Source organism: Canariomyces notabilis (genome assembly GCF_033297395.1).
Source record: "Canariomyces notabilis strain CBS 508.74 unplaced genomic scaffold N656scaffold_9, whole genome shotgun sequence".
Classification (NCBI taxonomy): Eukaryota; Fungi; Ascomycota; class Sordariomycetes; order Sordariales; family Chaetomiaceae; genus Canariomyces; species Canariomyces notabilis.
Genome location: NW_027041831.1, coordinates 442,482 through 459,794, shown reverse-complemented (window position 1 = coordinate 459,794; position 17,313 = coordinate 442,482). Strand labels below are relative to the sequence as shown.

At 55.9% G+C, this 17,313-nt stretch overlaps 8 protein-coding genes across 8 annotated transcripts; 6 read left to right on the top strand and 2 right to left on the bottom strand.

Annotated features, from left to right (window-relative positions):
* Positions 1–975: 975 nt before the first annotated feature.
* On the top strand, positions 976–2,799 carry N656DRAFT_797653 (uncharacterized protein; the record flags this gene model as incomplete). The annotated part of the gene is made up of 3 exons (XM_064817671.1): positions 976–1,179; positions 1,259–1,955; positions 2,039–2,799. The coding sequence occupies 3 exons, from the start codon at positions 976–978 to the stop codon at positions 2,797–2,799; spliced, it is 1,662 nt and encodes a 553-aa protein (XP_064670688.1).
* A 602-nt stretch (positions 2,800–3,401) lies between these two features.
* Positions 3,402–4,805, top strand: N656DRAFT_643636 (NAD dependent epimerase/dehydratase). The gene is made up of 2 exons (XM_064810426.1): positions 3,402–3,514; positions 3,572–4,805. Exon 2 carries the CDS (start codon positions 3,633–3,635, stop codon positions 4,722–4,724), a length of 1,092 nt encoding a protein of 363 aa, XP_064670687.1. The 5' UTR covers positions 3,402–3,514; positions 3,572–3,632; the 3' UTR covers positions 4,725–4,805.
* A 1,769-nt stretch (positions 4,806–6,574) lies between these two features.
* N656DRAFT_797651 (D-xylulose 5-phosphate/D-fructose 6-phosphate phosphoketolase) lies at positions 6,575–9,483 on the top strand (the record flags this gene model as incomplete). Its single annotated transcript, XM_064817670.1, has 8 exons — positions 6,575–6,737; positions 6,811–6,885; positions 6,952–7,189; positions 7,249–7,401; positions 7,455–7,764; positions 7,826–8,590; positions 8,658–9,339; positions 9,434–9,483. The coding sequence occupies 8 exons, from the start codon at positions 6,575–6,577 to the stop codon at positions 9,481–9,483; spliced, it is 2,436 nt and encodes an 811-aa protein (XP_064670686.1).
* Positions 9,475–10,484, bottom strand: N656DRAFT_778647 (uncharacterized protein). The gene has a single exon (XM_064815042.1). It carries the CDS (start codon positions 10,362–10,364, stop codon positions 9,741–9,743), a length of 624 nt encoding a protein of 207 aa, XP_064670685.1. The 5' UTR covers positions 10,365–10,484; the 3' UTR covers positions 9,475–9,740.
* Positions 10,485–11,002: 518 nt separating this feature from the next.
* N656DRAFT_778644 (uncharacterized protein) lies at positions 11,003–11,622 on the bottom strand. The gene has a single exon (XM_064815041.1). It carries the CDS (start codon positions 11,322–11,324, stop codon positions 11,127–11,129), a length of 198 nt encoding a protein of 65 aa, XP_064670684.1. The 5' UTR covers positions 11,325–11,622; the 3' UTR covers positions 11,003–11,126.
* A 1,387-nt stretch (positions 11,623–13,009) lies between these two features.
* N656DRAFT_643469 (uncharacterized protein) lies at positions 13,010–14,056 on the top strand. The gene is made up of 3 exons (XM_064810425.1): positions 13,010–13,508; positions 13,611–13,941; positions 14,000–14,056. The coding sequence occupies exons 1-2, from the start codon at positions 13,321–13,323 to the stop codon at positions 13,885–13,887; spliced, it is 465 nt and encodes a 154-aa protein (XP_064670683.1). The 5' UTR covers positions 13,010–13,320; the 3' UTR covers positions 13,888–13,941; positions 14,000–14,056.
* Positions 13,768–15,429, top strand: N656DRAFT_643348 (uncharacterized protein). Its single transcript, XM_064810424.1, has 3 exons — positions 13,768–13,941; positions 14,000–14,096; positions 14,410–15,429. Exons 1-3 carry the CDS (start codon positions 13,922–13,924, stop codon positions 15,007–15,009), a joined length of 717 nt encoding a protein of 238 aa, XP_064670682.1. The 5' UTR covers positions 13,768–13,921; the 3' UTR covers positions 15,010–15,429.
* Positions 15,430–16,033: 604 nt separating this feature from the next.
* N656DRAFT_752207 (SET domain-containing protein) lies at positions 16,034–17,126 on the top strand (the record flags this gene model as incomplete). Its single annotated transcript, XM_064813031.1, has 1 exon — positions 16,034–17,126. Exon 1 carries the CDS (start codon positions 16,059–16,061, stop codon positions 17,124–17,126), a length of 1,068 nt encoding a protein of 355 aa, XP_064670681.1. The 5' UTR covers positions 16,034–16,058.
* Positions 17,127–17,313: the final 187 nt, after the last annotated feature.

Sequence of the window (17,313 nt, the reverse complement as noted above, 5' to 3'; positions counted from 1 at the left end):
AATCCATCAACGAACATCCTGTAAGCCTGCCAAGCCTATCGCGAACGACCCGGCAGCCAGGATTGGCAATAGGGCTCCTAGGCATGGGCTGCCATTGGTCGGGTCCCTCGGAAAGGGAATGATAGAGATCCGAATGCGAGTAGGGACACACCATGGGGTGTTGCTGTCGTGAAAAATCAACGGTGGAACAGGGCCAAAATTCCCCAGGCTCCATAATATTCCCCAAATATTCTGGAACTTCCTCAAATGAGATATTGGCGAGGTGATGCATTCTGTTAGCAAGATAGGGACGTTTTTCGTTCAGCTACCTATCAGGTATTAAATAACAGGCGGTTTGTTTACCCCTTTCTTTGACCCGGTTTGAGTGAACTACGGGCGAATGTGTTCAAGTCCAAACGTGCCCCGAGAGGTATCCGTGATCCAGCGGCATGGTCGGCAGGGATGTCTTGACCAATCTTTGAGGTGACGAGTTCGGCCAACCGAGATTTGCAGGACACCCACCCGTTAACCGATCTCTTGGGTTCTAGATTTTCTCGCTCTGCTACGGCTAGCAGTGCTACCTGACGCCATCTGCCTTCTCCAGTTACGTTTAACGTTATTCGCCCCAAGTTCGAGCACGTGTTTATGACGCTTCCAGTTCATCCCGCGCTGTGGCTATCAATCCGACTCCGCTCCGCTCCGGCGCCCCCTAAAAGGCTATGTAAGACCCCGTACTTACTTATTCCCCGGGCTATACGGGCAGTTAGCCGCAGCTGTCCGATAGTTCTTTTCAGCCGCACAGCTTGTATCATCAGGGGTTCTGACTACCTTACTATGACTGCCGCCGGCCTTCACAAAGAAACTGTCAACTCGAACGACATGTCTACATTTATGGACGGGGTCCGCTCACTGGAGGACCCATCGGCTGACAAGATTATTATGACAGTGCTGCCGTAAGCCGCCGACTTCACGGCTCCTCTGGCCCATCCGGTAGCAATGTCTGATCCACAACCGGCATTTGAGCGGGCAGGCACGGCGCCGGCCGCCCAGCAAAGTAACCCCCCCACCGCTAACCCCTCCCCGTCCGACACCGGCTTGCCGGAATCACCCATAAAGCAAACTCAGGGGTCTGCTGCTGGGAGGAGGTCCCACAAGAAGAGCCGCACTGGATGTGCAAAGTGTAAGGCACGGAAGATCAAGGTGAGCAGCATGATACTACCTTCCCCTCCTAGTGTATCTGTGTCTTGTGTTTCCCCCAAAGAAACTGACCTATGGGCAGTGCGACGAGAGGCATCCAGCATGCCTCAACTGCATCGCTCATGGGGTGGAATGCCCCTTTCTCAGGGGTAGCACGGCCAGTAGCAGTAGTGGTAACGCCAGCAAGTCCGCAAGTGCTCATATCCCCAGGGGTCGGTCATCCAAGGCCAAGTCACAGTCACACTCACCCATCCCTTCAACCAACAACCTTACCCCCAATACTAGTACAGGTAGCATCCCTACACCCCCTCCAACATGTACAAGCAGCAGCACCGACTCCCCCCTCCCACTCCTCGAACTCGAACTCCTACACAACTACACAACCAAGACCTACTCCACCCTCACCGCCGACCCCGTGATCTGGTCCTTTTGGCGCGACGACGTGGTGCAGCTGGGCCTGCGGAGCTGCGACTATGTCATGCGCGCCGTGCTGGCCGTCAGCGCGCTGCACCTGGCCTATCACCAGGACCGGCCCGACCGCCGCGACTGGTACACGGCGCAGGGGATATTGCTGCATCAGAAGGCCAGCCGGTCGGCGATGAGGTGTATGATGCAGATGGCGGTTGCGCGTAATGGACATGGGGATGGGGATGGGAATGGTGAGGGGGGTGGGGGAAGGGATGGGGATGTGGATGTGGGGATGGACGGCGGCATCATGCCAGTGGACAAGGACGAGGCGGCGAGTTTGTTTGTGTTTAGCATGCTGACTATGTTTTTTGGTAAGTAGGGCGTGTTCTATGCCCTATACCCCTTTTGTTTAGGTTCAGTTGGCTAGGTAACTGACAATACTCGCAACAATCAGCCCTAGGCTCTCCGCGGCGCTCACAGCCCGACGGGTCCTTCTTCATCGGCGAGTCGGGCTTTCCGGACTGGACCTTTCTGCTCAGCGGAGGGCGGTCGCTGCGGGACCATGTTCTGGGAGAGCGCGGGATGGAGACCGTGGTCGGGCCGTTCCTGGCCTACGGACACAAGCGGTACCATGCCCGGCTCGGTGTGAGCAACAGAAACGACGGCCACGACGGGGAGTATGGCGGGGACCACGACGGAGACAAGATGGATGAGGACCACGACGACAACGAAGTCAAAAACAAGTCCAGCACCACCACTACTCAGCAACAGAGAACCACCAGCAAGCGCAACCCCCGCCTCCTAACCGCACTCCGTGAACGCATCACCTCAAGCGTAACCGACCCCGACCTCCTCTCACGCTACACGCACGCAATCGACGAGCTAGAAGTTGAGCTCGAACTAGTCCTTCGCACCCCCTCCACCACCGCCACCACCACCACCACCACCACCAACACCAACACCAGCGACGTGCTCGACGCCATGGTCTGGCTGTGGATGGTGTCCGACTCACTAGTCCCACTGCTGCGCGGGACACCGACCCAAGAGGCCGTCGCCATCTTCGCGCACTTCTGCGTGCTCCTCAAGCACCACGACAGCCACTGGTGGCTTCAGGGGTGGGGGGACCATCTCATGTCACGCGCGCTGGAGATTTTGGATGAGGAGCATCGGGGTTGGTTGGAGTGGCCTATCAAGGAGATGGGGAGGACGCTGTGATTACCTAGGTACCTCAGCTAGGTACCGGTACCTTGGGCATCGTGTAGCATCCAGTCGTGTGTGGGTTTAGTAACTGTACTAGTACTGGAGAACAACCTAGCTTACATCTGATGTATAGCTCTTGGGAAGGCTCCATCTTTGTCCGCAGGCTTAGCTATTGTAAGAAGCTCGATAACGTGGCAATGGCAGGATTCGCGTCCCTGCCTCGCAGGATTTCCAGATAGATAGGTACCTAGTTATTCATTCGCCAGGACATTCGTGCTCTCGTTGGTTTGGAATGAGGTTGGCAATCATGCCCAGGTCGGTGTTCAAGCCGCCAATGACAAGAGCCTGGAGGTCTTCGGGGCGATTATGAACGAGGACAAACAATGCATACTGAGGTGGTCATCAATAGCCTGTAGGTGTACTGTACGCGCAATAGGTTAGATACATGTGGAGAGAAACGGAATGGTCAAGCGGAGAACACGTTCCAAGTCCCACCGCACTATCCCTATCTCGAACGCCAACCTAGGGCAAGTGCCGTCGTAATGGCTCCCATGTCAACCTTGAACGATTCGGATATTCACAGACTTGATTAATAATCAATCGGTTCTAAGCTGTACAGCAGGAGAGGCTTTACAAACCACGGACCAGGGACGGATCATCGATGTCCCATATAGCAGTGAACACTGTAGCAGTGTACTAGTTCTTGAAGTATTTCAGTTGGTATAAAGGTGTAGGTTAGTATCTCTCTCCTCATCATTAACAAGCGTCCCAACGACACAACTAGCAGATTTGTCCCATACTGGCGTATCAAGGAATCCAAGTCCACCAGACACGGTTCAAGTCGCGCAATGCCCCCGAAGACGGCCTTCGTCACGGGCGCGAACGGGTACATAGGCCACGCCGTGTCTCGCGCCTTTGTCCGCGCCGGATACGTTGTCTACGGGCTCGTCCGCTCCGCTAAATACGCGCCGTCGCTGGCCCTTGACGAGATCATCCCCGTGACGGGGGCCATTGACGATGTGTCTTCACACCAAGCCCTCGCAGACCAACTCCCAAAGACTCTAGACGTATTAGTATCGACAACCGAGATGCCCTTCGACTACGTCCCCCACTACAATAACACCGTCTCATTACTCCGCACCCTCGCCCAAAGGACCCTCGACGCGGGGGGGCCCAAGCCCCTCGTCCTCTTCACCAGCGGCTGCAAGGACTACGGCATGGGAGAAAACCACGTGCACGGCACCCCAGGCCTGGCGCCTCACACCGAGGCCTCGCCGCTCAACGCGCCCGCGTCGCTCGCCGACCGCGCCCACAACGCCGTCCGCATCCTGTCGGACCACGGCGACGTCATGGCCCCCGTGCTCCTCCGCCCCACAAACGTCTACGGCAGGTCCTCGAGCTTCTACGCCGCCTTCTTCCAGGTCGCCACGCAGGCCGCCGCCGAGGGAGCTCCCATCGTCATCCCTGCCTCCGCCCGGCCCGACTACATCCTGCACGCGCTGCACGTGGACGACTGCGCCGACGCGTACGTGGCTCTGGCCGAGCACTATCCGCGGCGAAAAGACGAGGTCGCGGGCCAAGTGTTCAACATCTCGGCGCGCCGCTACGAGACGGTCGACGAGGTGTGCCGGGCGCTGGCAAGTGAGTACCGTGTTGGGCTGCGGTACGCGTCGGAGGCGACGGAGGGTCAGGGTGCCGAGATTGAGAATCCGTCACGGTGGCCGCCCGTCTTGATTGACTTTCCGCAGTGGACCGGCTCGGACAAGATCCGCCGCGTGACGGGCTGGTGCGACAAGAGGCCGCTGTTCTCCGAGGCGCTGCATGTTTACCGACTGGCGTATGAAGCGGCGGCTGGGCAGGCTGCGCGGGATGGAGGCTTGGCTAGTAGGCAACGGGAAAGGGTCGCGGCGAACTTTGACGGGTTTAGAGCTTTCGCCTAGTTGGGAGTGGATGGGTGTCATGGTGGCTCGACTCATTCAATTACCTAGGTACACAGCGGGAGGGGGGTTCCACGAGGAATTAATAGAGGGTTCAAGCGGCGTTCATGATCACCTCGCGAAAAGAAGTTAAAAAACAAGCTGGGAACCTCCCACTACTATAAATGAATGGCTCTAGAGAAGTAGAGTGTAAACGCCTGATTCAAAATGAGCGGCTTGTTGAGAGTTCATTGCTTGAGTTAGGAAGAGGAAGGTACCATAGCGGGAAAATCTAGCTGGAAGCTATCATACCCAGGCGCTACTATGATTGCCAGGCCAACTAGCATAGCACTGCCAACTAGCATAGCACCCGTTCCCGCATCTGATTGGTCAGAAATTTAGGATACCACGACTTCCAGGCTCTTACAGGGACTTCAGCGGATTGCACCTACTGCACTGACTGCAGGCTACAACGTTGATTGAAGCGAGGGAGCTTACAACGCCTCGACTGCTCCTAGGGCCCTGCAACGCCCTAACTGCTCTGTACGTAAGGCCCTGGCATTACTACACTGTGTGCAAGGCCCTGACTGGCCTGCGTTGTGTGTAAGGCCCTGGTAATACTAGGTGCTCTGTATGTGAGGTCCCGACTGTCGGACTGGCCTGTCCTGCTTCCAAGACCTTATAGGGCCCTGACTACTCTATATACAAGGCCCTAGGAACAATATAGTTGGGTCCCAGCCCTATAGTGTCTTAGGAGCAAAGTAGCCTAGTGTCACGAACCAACCATATAACTTGGACTGGTGGGGCTATGCAGTAAACCGGAGTACCAATCAGGAACAAGTACCAATCAGGGACAGGTGCCAAAAGACGCATGGACGCCAGGGGACGTCAGCGAGCACGAGCGACCATGGACGCCCATGGTCGCCGGCGAGCACAAGCGTCCAGGGAATAACCAGAAGGAGGAAGCTGTATATAGTTCACGATCTCTACGGCCTACGGGCATCACGATAGCTTCCTCAGTAAGCAATGCAAGCAGTTGTCTATGCTACTGTGTGAACACTTGCTTGTGTCAATTGTTGTAGACCCTTTGGCTCTACCGAACCTCACCCCGTCTTTAGTTAGACCTTCAGTCTCAGAGAAGTCCCTTTCAGTGGTAGGGGACCGAGATTCGTCACATATAGATAGGTGCTATCCTAGTTGTAGAGATAGTCAAAGGTTTCTCTCTATGATACCACCCCCCCTGCTATGATAGCTCCCCCCTACAGATTCCCGCTGTGGTACTCTGGTAATAGCGAACTGTGTACCGCCCCTTTAAATGGAAGGAGCCGCTTTCCTTGTAAGCGGCCTCTAGCAGTCTAGCTAAACTCCTTGTTTACGCTACGTAAACATTATAACCCAAGGCACCACCTATGCTCAGCAGTTATGCAATTCGTGTATTTGACCGGTCCTCATGCTGTGGTGATCCAACAAAGCCAGGTAGGTAATGTAAGGTAGGTACAAAGTATCCGTAAGAGGTACCTGCTTTCAACGGCTAGATCAAGATGACGGGTGGTGGGGCTTCGCCAACTACGTCATAGACACAGCTTCAATCTGCCCGTCATCTAATCCAGAGCCCAACAGGGCGTTCAACGACAAGATATTTTGATGCCAAGTCCAAGTGAGAGTGTGCCTGGCATGGAATGCTGGAAAAACTGCCAGTACCACCATCCCCTTGTAAGACCTACAAACCACTGCAGTGAACTTCAACCACCACACAACTAAAACATACACACCCTGCCTTACCCTTGCACCTAAGTACCTGCCGAACTTGAGGCAGTAGGTAGACTTGGCATTCATCGCTGCATCAGTGGCTTAAGATCCGCTGAAGCTTCAAAATGCCCAGCGAACAGATTCCAACCTCAAACCCGCCGGCTTTGCCATCGCACCTCCCCGATGGCGTCCTGGACCTGGCCGTACGGCTCCAGAGGAAGCCTCTGCCCGAGGATGTGCGAAATTCGCTCCGTGGCTTCAACCGCGCTGCATGCTACATCGCTGCTGGTAAGAGCCCGGATATCAGGCTTGCCTGGTTCATTTTTTCGCTGCGAAGACGATGACTGACATGAGTCTGCAGCAATGATCTTTCTGCGCGACAATGTCCTCCTGGAGTCAGATCTGAGTTTGGAGCATGTCAAGCCACGTCTCCTGGGTATGTGGAAAATCATCTAGCCCAAGGATTTTGTGAGAGGTGAATCCTTTTGCTAAGAATGAATAGGCCACTGGGGCACTTGTCCCGGCTTGATACTGGTCTGGTCGCACCTCAGCCTGCTGATCCGCAATCATAATCTCGACATGATTTATGTTGTCGGACCCGGCCATGGAGCCCCCGCTGCGCTGTCCGCTCTTTGGCTGGAGGGCTCACTCGAGCGCTTTTACCCCGGAGAGTACCCCCGCAGTCGCGAAGGTTTGAGGAACTTGATCACCAGGTTCTCTGTGCCCGGGGGATTCCCAAGGTTAGTACTACAGTCTGCCTTACCTTGACAGAACGTTATGGTGGCTAACAAGGTCGTAGTCATATCAATGCTGAGACCCCTGGGTCTATTCACGAGGGCGGAGAGCTGGGATACGCCCTCGCCGTCTCGTTTGGCGCTGTCATGGATAACCCTGATCTCATTGTGACATGCGTTGTGGGCGATGGTGAGGCCGAAACTGGGCCGACTGCGACGTATGTTCCCCGAATCGCTTAACCTGTGGCGGCCATTGACTGACTGGAACCAGGGCGTGGCATGCAATCAAGTATCTTGACCCGCGCGAGTCGGGTGCCGTCATTCCCATACTGCACCTCAACGGATTCAAGATTAGCGAGCGGACCATCTTTGGATGCATGGACGACAAGGAGCTCGTCTGCTTGTTCAGCGGGTATGGGTACCAAGTCTGCATTGTGGATGATCTAGACAACATCCATGACGATTTACATACTGCCCTGGAGTGGGCACTCGCCGAGGTCAGAAAGATTCAGCAGGCTGCGCGTTCCGGAGAGGCGATTTCTAAGCCGAGATGGCCAATGCTAGTGTTGAGGACGCCAAAGGTAAGATCATACTAGTCACTCCCTCTGAGTCTGTTTCTAGGCGTTGCTAACAGGGAATCAGGGCTGGACGGGTCCAAAAGAAGTCGACGGAAAGATTATCGAAGGGTCTTTTCACTCTCATCAGGTCCCCCTCCCCAAGGCCAACAGCAGTGACAGCCAACTCAAGGCGCTGGGGGACTGGCTCTCGAGCTACAAGATCAGCGAGCTGATCCAGGACGGGAAGCCGGTCGACACGATCTTGAGCATCCTGCCTGAGGCAGACGACAAGAAGCTTGGCCAGGTCAAGACGACCTACGCCCCATATATCGGTCTAAAATCCGTCGACTGGAGCGAGTTCTCCGTTGAGAAGGGCACCGCCCAGAGTTGCATGCAAGTCACCGGGAAGTATCTCGACAAGGTCTTCCAGGAAAATCCCACCAGCATCCGCCTGTTTTCTCCTGACGAGCTGGAGAGCAACAAGCTCGATGCGGTCCTGCAGCACACGCAGCGCAATTTCCAGTGGGACCAATTCTCACGGGCCAACGGCGGCCGCGTGATCGAGGTGCTGTCGGAGCACGACTGCCAGGGCTTCATGCAGGGCTACACGCTGACGGGGCGGACCGCGCTGTTCCCCAGCTACGAGTCGTTCCTGGGCATCATCCACACCATGATGGTGCAGTACTCCAAGTTTGTCAAGATTGCGCGCGAGGTAAAGTGGAGAGGCGATTTGCCGTCCATTAACTACATCGAGACCAGCACCTGGGCGCGCCAGGAGCACAACGGCTTCTCGCATCAGAACCCCTCCTTCATCGGCGCCGTGCTCAACCTCAAGGCTGAAGCCGCTAGGGTACGTCAAGCCAAGCGCACAAATCAATCTATACCTCAAGAAAGCTTCCTGTCTAACAGTCCACTAGGTCTACCTACCACCCGACGCGAACTGCTTCCTCAGCACGGTCGATCACATCCTGCACTCCAAGAACAAGACCAACCTGGTCATCGGCTCCAAACAACCCACGCCGGTCTACCTCTCGGCAGAAGAAGCCGCCGCTCACTGCCGGGACGGCGCTTCCATCTGGCGCTTCGCCTCGTCCCCTGACCAGGGCCAAGACCCGGACGTAGTCCTGGTAGGCATCGGCGTGGAAACCACGTTCGAAACAGTCAAAGCCGCCGAGCTGTTGCGGGTTCTCTGCCCGGCACTCCGCGTGCGCGTCGTCAACGTGGCAGACCTGATGATCCTGGTCCCCGAGACCAAGCACCCTCATGCGCTGAGCGCGGAGCGCTTTACCGAGCTGTTCACGCGGGACAAGCCGGTGCTGTTTAACTACCATGGCTATCCGACTGAGCTGCAGGGCCTGCTGTTTGGTCGGGAGCGGTTGGACAGGATGAATGTGGCGGGGTATATTGAGGAGGGGAGCACCACCACGCCGTTTGATATGATGCTGGTTAATAGGGTGAGCAGGTTTGACTTGGCTGAGAAGGCGCTGAGGTTCGGGGCTGAGAGGAATGATAAGGTGAAGGAGGGGTTGGAGAAGTATCTCGCGGGGGTGAAGGAGAGGGTGGAGAAGGTGAGGGAGTTTATTAGGGACTTTGGGAAGGGTAAGTTCACTTCTCTTTCAGTTCGTGCTTCATGTTTCACACTTCAACTTGCTTTGAAGGAGAGATGAGAGGGTGCTGACATGGCGCGGCTTAGATCCGGACGATATTTATGACGTGCCCAAGTTTGACCAACAGGGGCAGTGATATCTGATATAATTCGGTGGAGTTGAAGTTCACAGCCCCAGATCAGCTGTAATTGGGGCAAATTGGGGCATGCTGGGGAAATCAGGGAGTAACTGGGGGGTCCTGTCAGTGACTCGTGTAAAAGAAGGGTGCCGTCGGGCTGGCTTCATACTGTTACTCAGGCAGTTGAGGTCAGCTGGTTGGGGTTGATGAATCATTTTTGGATTCGTTCGGACGTTAGAGTTCCGAGCTTGACTTCCGAGTTGATCTGAGAAGCCTCATTGTGAAGGCAGGGCAGAGCAATAATAGCCCAAACAGGCTTCCCGACCTTTGTTACAGTGAGATGCTCCTCGGCGTTTGGGCCTGCCAATCTGGGCTTTCAGTTCCATGAGGCCAGCTCTGAGTTGCATAACGTTACCATAAGTGTATGTACGGGCAAGGCAAGCACCCGACAAGGCGACGCTGCCGGTTTCATCTGCATTCGCATCTGCATCTGCATCGGAAAGAGAGCCGAATAGCTTAATCTTTCCCATCCGCACCCCGGCATTTTCCTTTTCCTGTTTGTTTTCCGCCCCCCCCTGGCCATTATTCTCGTCATTATTCTTCGTATCTAGTCCACCGTCAGTCACCGCCTTCTCAGCCACATATCGCGGGCGTTGTGGGCGTTTGTTGTCCTGTTGACAACTGCAGCCAGCCACCGCCCTTCCATCCCGCCACGGCACAGCCTTCTCCGGAGGCGATTGGCGAGGCGTGGGGGATGTGCTGGATCTTCGTTTCGGACGTTTTTGCGGGCTGTCGGTGATTGCCAGTGTGTGAGATCTGTTCAAGTGAGTCAAGTGAACACACAACTCCGAGTCTGGGTTTTCCGGTTTCAAGGTTTCCCCTCGGGTGCACCCGTCCATCCTTGCTCAGCGGCCTGTATGGCGTGACATGTTACCTAAAGATAGGCACTCTCCGCGTACGTATGTACAGTACCGGTAAGGGAGTCCTGCTCTGCAGATCTGCCGCAGTTTGGTTTCTTCACCGGGCTGATCCTTAACGTTAACGGTACGGTAACTGGTTCGGTGGCAACCGGTCTGTGTATGTGGTCGTTGTGGCTGGTGATTGCGTCCTATGGTGGCCATCATGTCACGTTCCCATTACCTTATGCTTCCTCCAGCGAGTGCGTCTTCTAATTATTTTGAGGATGGATGGACCAAGACCCGTCTTGTTGGGCCTGCGATTCATCCAACATTGCGGGGAAGCTTGCAGCCGCAACAGTGGCCGATACAGTGGGACACGCGCCTTCCAGTGCTGTGGGATTGAGCCAACCCGACCCACTCCGAAACCTCAGGCCCGGGCTGGTCGGCTGGTTGGCAATTTGACCAACAGTTGAGCGGCCAAAGAATGGGGACCAAATACGGATAATGATGCAGTGCTTGCAGTGCTACAGTAGTGCCGCAATTGAGGGAGTCCAAAAGTCCAACGAAGCCGCGGAGTTTGCGAGATGTGAAAGATCGGCTGATCAGGCAACTTTGGACTTGCCGTAAATCAGGCACTTCCTCCATACCTGCCTTAGTAATCGAACATTTCGTAGTGCCGGGGTGTTATTAGAATGCCCCCCTGGTTTGTTCGGTAGCGCCTGACTTACAGGCAAGGGTCAATCAAAAATTCGAATTTCAACCTCAAAACAGCCACTCTTTTCTTGCAAGTAGGATTGGAGTAAAACGGCCATTCAGATCTTTGCTAGACACTCTATTTTGCTGCGTTGACTTGTCTTTTATCAGTGCTGAGAGAGGCGTTTTTGAATTTGGTACCAGGACCCCTGTCGGGAGTTCTGCGCTAACGAACGAACCAGCATTGAATTGTATAGCGGCTCGCATGCCACCTGCACTGCCACTAACAAGTTGCTCACTGTTATGTAGGAAGGAACGAGGAATGGGTGGAACCTCAGATCTGTAATTTTTTGCGCACCACGGAGGCAGTCAGGCTCTTCAACTCACCTTCAACCAAAAGAATCTTCGAATTGATGAACCGCCTGTGATTTTCATCACTTAGAAAAAGGGACGAAGCAGTACCCGACCTTACACTACGGTACCTTGAGTATCGCACTTCCGCGGGATGTTGGTTTCAGTGCTGCCATCCAGTTGGCAGTCGCCAACCTGGGCAGGCCCGCTTCGCTTCAAATTGCCATCACCAACTCCAGGAGCCAGGGCGTCTTCTCAAAGGGTGTCAAGGGACGGTCAGAAGACGTTACCTCTGTTCAAGTTAAGTATGTACACCCGGCCAGTGTCGTGCTACGAATCACCACCTTTCAGGATCTGAATGAGTGGTTTCCCGACGTGTTACGATACGGCGGGACCTCGGGGACCCCTGCAAATAGGGCGCTCGCGGTAGCCGGAATGGCAACGGACCATCCGGCCCGGTGGAGCACTGACGACCTGGGCCCTGGATGTTGACGGGCATTGGCGGGCCCGCGGAATCACACCTCGATCCGTGTCCCCCGCAGATTGACTCTCGAGTTGGCAGCCCTAACAAACCTCGGGCAAACGTAACGTGAGGGTCCGCAGCGTTGCAGAGAGCATCGGCTGATAACTTGCCATTGCCCTTCCGAGCTGTCCGGTATTGCAGTCAGGGCGAGGGCCACTTCAAACACAATCGGTACAATCTTACAGTTCACCGGTGGATTGGGGTCCAAGGCCTCGGAAGGAAGCCCGGCCACCAGTCACAAGGTTCGCTCACATATCATTTTGTATCGAATGCATTGCACTTCAGCCCCCCTTCCAAAGCGAAAAAGCAAGACACCGACCGCGGCCGCTGACCCGCATCCCCCACCGTGCATGCAGGGCAACAAACATGGCGTATGTAATGTATGTATGTAACTTATGTACATACAATACATACACTACATCTGCAGCCCGCCCTTCCCGGAAGAGGTAACGGCCAAACGGCCGGGGCTGTCGCACGACGGGCCGAAGTGGTCGCGTTGGTTTCTCGCTTTTTGCGGCCGAGGGGATTTGGATGATCCCCCCCTCCGACTCACAGCCACATATGCGGAGGATCTTCCCTTATGCCCAGTGAAGTTTGGACACATGGTGCCAATGCGTGTCATAGGCGCTGGAACAAGTGTGCCTGCGTACAGTCCCTGGTGCGATGCAGATGCTTTGCTCTTGGCTTTTGGTCTAGTGCCAGGGGAGTCAGCCGTAGGACATTTACGAGCAAGGCCCTGTTGCTTGAACAGGGTGCGAATTTGCTGATCCCCTCAGCCCAGGATTAAACGACCTCTCGCCAATGCAATGCAATCCGATCCCTCGCTCTCCCTCTTCACTTAAGCATCCCGGGCCATACTCTAGACTCGGACCTGCCCCAGGATTGCCGCCATCACATTTGTTACTATGAACAATATCCGACGGAGCATCTCAACTCTGCTAATGATACTCTATCGCCGACATACAAAGGCAGGGCAAGCGAATCCGCGGTGTATCTACAAGACACAACATCCAACTTCCAGGACCAATCTGTGCATAGGGGCCTTTGGAGGTCATACTGATTACTAAAAGGTTGACGGCAGAGGAAGGGTTCCCGGGGGTCACACCAGGCACGCCGTTGACCTCTGGGCAACCAGTTGATGAGAAATTTTTCGACGTGGTAGCCCCTCTCAGTGTCCAACTTGCCGTGGTATACGGATATCAAAGACTTGGACTCGGAGCGCTGGGGAACACACTGCTGTCGACAGGGCCGATTGGCGACCTCGATGAATCCGGTTCGGCATGAGTACTCCCAATTCGATACAAGACTGACAGCTTCTGAATTCTCACCTAATACTACTCAACCGCAGACGCCTTTGTCTGGCTGAACTTGAACGACCGACTGCCAGCCATGCCCAGCAGATTAGTCAGCTCGGAGGCTGGCGAGCACCTCGGCGAGACGTGCGTTCCGGAAGTCGTATTTCCGGCCGGAAACTCGGACTTTCGGGCGGTGCGGAACCGGTGTGCCCAGGCATGCCGGGAATTCAACAACACGCCCGAAGATGCGGATCCGGAGATGCGGAGCCAAAAGTGGCTTGAGTAAGTAATCCCAACCGAGACCCCTCCATCGGTCCGTTCCGGGATGTCCACCGACCAGACCGAGGGATCACAGTCTCTAACTCAAGGTCTCGTGCTCAACAGCATTGTGCGCCCGGACCGTGACCGCAGCGAGGACGGTCCCGCAGTCACCCACGACCTAACGTTTGCCAACCCCAGCCTCAAGGCCAAAACGCCCTTTGTCAAGCCGCCAGTCTGGATCGACTATGGCGTCCGGCTCCACGTCGGCGGTTCTACGTTCATCAACAGGGATTGCAAGATCATGGACACGCCGGTCGCTGACATTGTGATTGGCGAGGGCTGCAATATTGGGCCCAATTGTGTGATTGTTGGGGTTAAACGTAAGTGGCGGCTACCATGACGCTCCCGTGAGGGAAAGATTCATTCGAACCGTGATGCTTCCCACAAACCAAGGGCCAGTATCACGAGGGATCCATATATGGCGAGGCATTGCTAACATGGGCAAACCACAGATCCCCTGCGGCTGGACGAACGCCTCAAGAGACACAGCATCGGCCAGCCCGTTACAATCGGGAACAATGTCTGGATCGGCGCCAACGTGACCATCCTGTAAGCGGACCCATCTGGTGCTCTATCCTGCGGTGTGTGCATATGCCCTCCCAGAGTCTTTTTAGCGTCTACTACATGCACTACATAGGTGTAGTAGTCATGTTCAGTCGACCATCAACCTACCCCCTCCCCTCGAATTTGAAACCTGCCATTCCCACCCTTCTGTCTTCAGTACTCCCACTCAATTCTGACATGACAGTCCAGAGGCGGGGTGACCATCGGCGACGGGGCTGTAATCGGCACGTGCAGTCTGGTAAGCCGGGACGTGCCGCCCATGAGCGTGGCCTTTGGGACGCCCGCGCGAGTCGTCAAGTTGCTCGACGACATCGACATCAACATCAACGGCGAGTTCCCCGGGGCGGCGGCGACTACGGCGACGAGGTCCGCTGAGACGCTGGCCGAGGCCATGGCGTTGGGGAACCGGCTACCCATGATGCAATCCCACCACCACACCCTGACGTCGTGCGCCGGGGCCAGGCAAAGGCGGCGACGACAACAACAACGGCTTAAACATCCGCAGGACCTCCTGGACGATTTGCAAGTGGGAAACCTGGACCTGGACTTGAACGGGAACGGACAAGAGGAAGAAGACCTCGGTCTGGATGATGATGATGACGACATCGGTTTCGCACCGCTCCTGAGGTCTGCTGTCTTATGTCCAGGTCACCGTCCGATCGAGCATGGTATTATCCAACCCGAACGGCGGCGGCATGCAAGAGGCGGTTGTGAGCGCGGTCAGGGGCAAGAGCGGCGGCAGCAGCAGCAGCAGCAGCAGCAGCGCAGCGGAACGTTTAGAAGGCCTGAGATGGAGGCGGTTGCGGCCGTGGTGACGGTCGTGGTGGGGATGTTGGTCGCGTTTTTCTTTGCTGGGCTCTACCTGGGCAGCAAGCACCCTCCGCGGATGGCTGTTTGAGGTGATTATATTTAACTGGGCGGCGATACAATCCGAGTCCTTTGAGGGCTCTTCAGTCCGCTAGGATACTGTATCGACTGTGAGCAGTGGTGCGTGGTGCGTGGTCAGTTGTTACAACGGGATCTGGGATGCTAAGTCACTAATACCTTAACCCCTGTACCGGGATATATAATAAATGGGCTGTCTAAAGTGCGGCGTTTTTTCAATGGACTTTGCGGGCCGCAGGCGAGCTGGCAGGGAAAACAAGGGTGGATGGTACTAGGGCTGTTTGAGGTACAAGTACATCCTTGGCCGGGGCAAAAACAAGGCGTAACGGGGCTTACTCTTCTCCATTCCTAACATTGAGGGCAGGTTCCCTACTTTCCTGTACATCTAGACGCTTCTTCAAGTTGATTCTGGTTCTAAATTCCATCCAATTCAGAGTTAAAGGGATGGAGAGACTAGTCCAGCAGATCGCGGCACGTTACACCAGCCACTGACACCTTACATGTCACCGACATCCGCGCCCCCATTGGCTCTTTTTTGACCTCCCATCCCGATATTTCCTATCTCTACCATCGAATGAACCCCGGTAAGACTCGACCTCGGTTGATATAGCCACCTCCCTCCACGGATAGACAACGCCAAAGTCAAGCCCATTCAGTTCAGCTTGATACCATACTTAGGTAACTTATCGATGAATACTTCCAGCCCGCTGCCTGGGCATGCCGTAGCGCGTCTCGCTCCGTCTCCTTTCCAGCACCCAGTCTTCGGCCTTGGATGAATGCTCGGGCAGGCCTGGCTTGCCAACCAAGCTGACCTGGACTGTCTTGTTGGTGGCGGTGAAATCGTCCATGATCTCAAGCTCCCTGAGTGTGAACCATCTCGGTACGAAGATGATTCGGAAGGGGATCAGGAGGATGATGAGCACGGGGAACCCGATGGCCGCGATGGTGTGGGAAATGGCAACGCAGGCGACGACGAAGAGTAGCTGGAGGGTGATGTAGAGGGTGATTTTGCGGCGGCGGACGTGGAGGAGTGGTGAGTCGCGCTGGAACGACCCCAACAACATGTCGCCAACAAGGTGCCGCAAGGCCGCCCTGATGGCCGCCTGTCGGGACGTTGGCTGGTCCGAGAAGGAGCTGCGCAACAAGATGGCCATCTGGCGCGGCTACAAGCAGATCAAGGACGCAGCCGGCTGGGCGGCCCTCGTCTTCGCGGGCATGGGCCTCTACCGCCTGTGCAAATACCGCACAAATTTCACCGCCAAGAGCATCGAACGACTGCGCACCTTTCGCGCGCGCATCGAGATCGCCGCCGACACGCTGCATCCCTCCTGGCGGCAGCTTCTCGCCGTCGTCAGCGGCAAGACCCAAGACTCGGAGCGGGAGCGCCGCTTCACCGGCCACCCGCACGACTGGGTCGTCTTCCGGGACGGCTCGGACCCGGTTCCTCTGCGCTCGACATATCTCAGGCATGACCCGTGCTTCCGGTTTGAGCACATCACTGAATCCATCGTCGACGCCCAAGCATGGCCCGGCGGCGACGACCCTCGATGGATCCCGCCTCGGGCCGCCGCCGTGTCCCTGGCGGGCGCAAACGCGTGCCGCGCCTGTGCCCAGACGCAGTCGGACGACCCCAAGCGCAACAACTGCTTCTGTTTCCCGTCCCTGTTTGGCACCGGGCCGCGGCGGCGGCCGCCGAGTCCCGTGCAGGTGTTTGCGACCCGCGACGGACAGAACAACGGGCTGCTGGCGCTGGTGGGCTTTGAGCGCGGGGCCGCCATTGGCGAGTTCGTCGGGCTTGTGACGCGCGGCATTGAGGATCTGGATGTGTTGGAGGAGAGTGGTGGTGGTGGTGGTGGTGGTGGTGGTGCCGCCGTCAGCCACAGGCCGTACCATATTTGGCAGGGCTGGCAGGGGAATTTCACGCGCTTTGTGAACCACAGCTGTAATCCCAATGCGCAGTATCAGCATTTTGTGTGGCTGGGCGTCCAGCGGGTGATCTTGGTGAGCAAGGGCATCGGGGCCGGGACTGAGATCACGGTGGATTACGGGAAGAGTTACTGGCGCGGGCTTGAGAAGAGATGTCTATGTGGAGAGAGCTGCTGCCGGTATAATGGAAGTGACAGGCCTTAGATGGGACTGGATCTGTTTAGTGAAGCCAGGACTACTTACGTTTGGGTTGGATGAACTTCTTAATGGTGCTCAGGATGCAAGTATGCTTGGTATGTACTGTACTGTGAATGTTGAAGCCCGACGCTCGCAACAATAACTGACGATGTGTTAAGGGGTACAAGCTGCTTCCCCAGCCCATGACGGCTTG

Bases quoted from the DNA above. Each gene is read 5' to 3' on its own strand.
- N656DRAFT_643469 (XM_064810425.1), top strand. From the start codon at position 13,321: ATGCCCAGCAGATTAGTCAGCTCGGAGGCTGGCGAGCACCTCGGCGAG. The intron at 13,509-13,610 runs GTAAGTAATCCC...CGTGCTCAACAG, and splicing joins CGGAGCCAAAAGTGGCTTGA to CATTGTGCGCCCGGACCGTG.
- N656DRAFT_643636 (XM_064810426.1), top strand. From the start codon at position 3,633: ATGCCCCCGAAGACGGCCTTCGTCACGGGCGCGAACGGGTACATAGGC.
- N656DRAFT_643348 (XM_064810424.1), top strand. From the start codon at position 13,922: ATGCTTCCCACAAACCAAGG. The intron at 13,942-13,999 runs GCCAGTATCACG...GGCAAACCACAG, and splicing joins ATGCTTCCCACAAACCAAGG to ATCCCCTGCGGCTGGACGAA. The intron at 14,097-14,409 runs GTAAGCGGACCC...CGAGTCGTCAAG, and splicing joins GGCGCCAACGTGACCATCCT to TTGCTCGACGACATCGACAT.
- N656DRAFT_778647 (XM_064815042.1), bottom strand. From the start codon at position 10,364: ATGGACGGGTGCACCCGAGGGGAAACCTTGAAACCGGAAAACCCAGAC.
- N656DRAFT_778644 (XM_064815041.1), bottom strand. From the start codon at position 11,324: ATGCGAGCCGCTATACAATTCAATGCTGGTTCGTTCGTTAGCGCAGAA.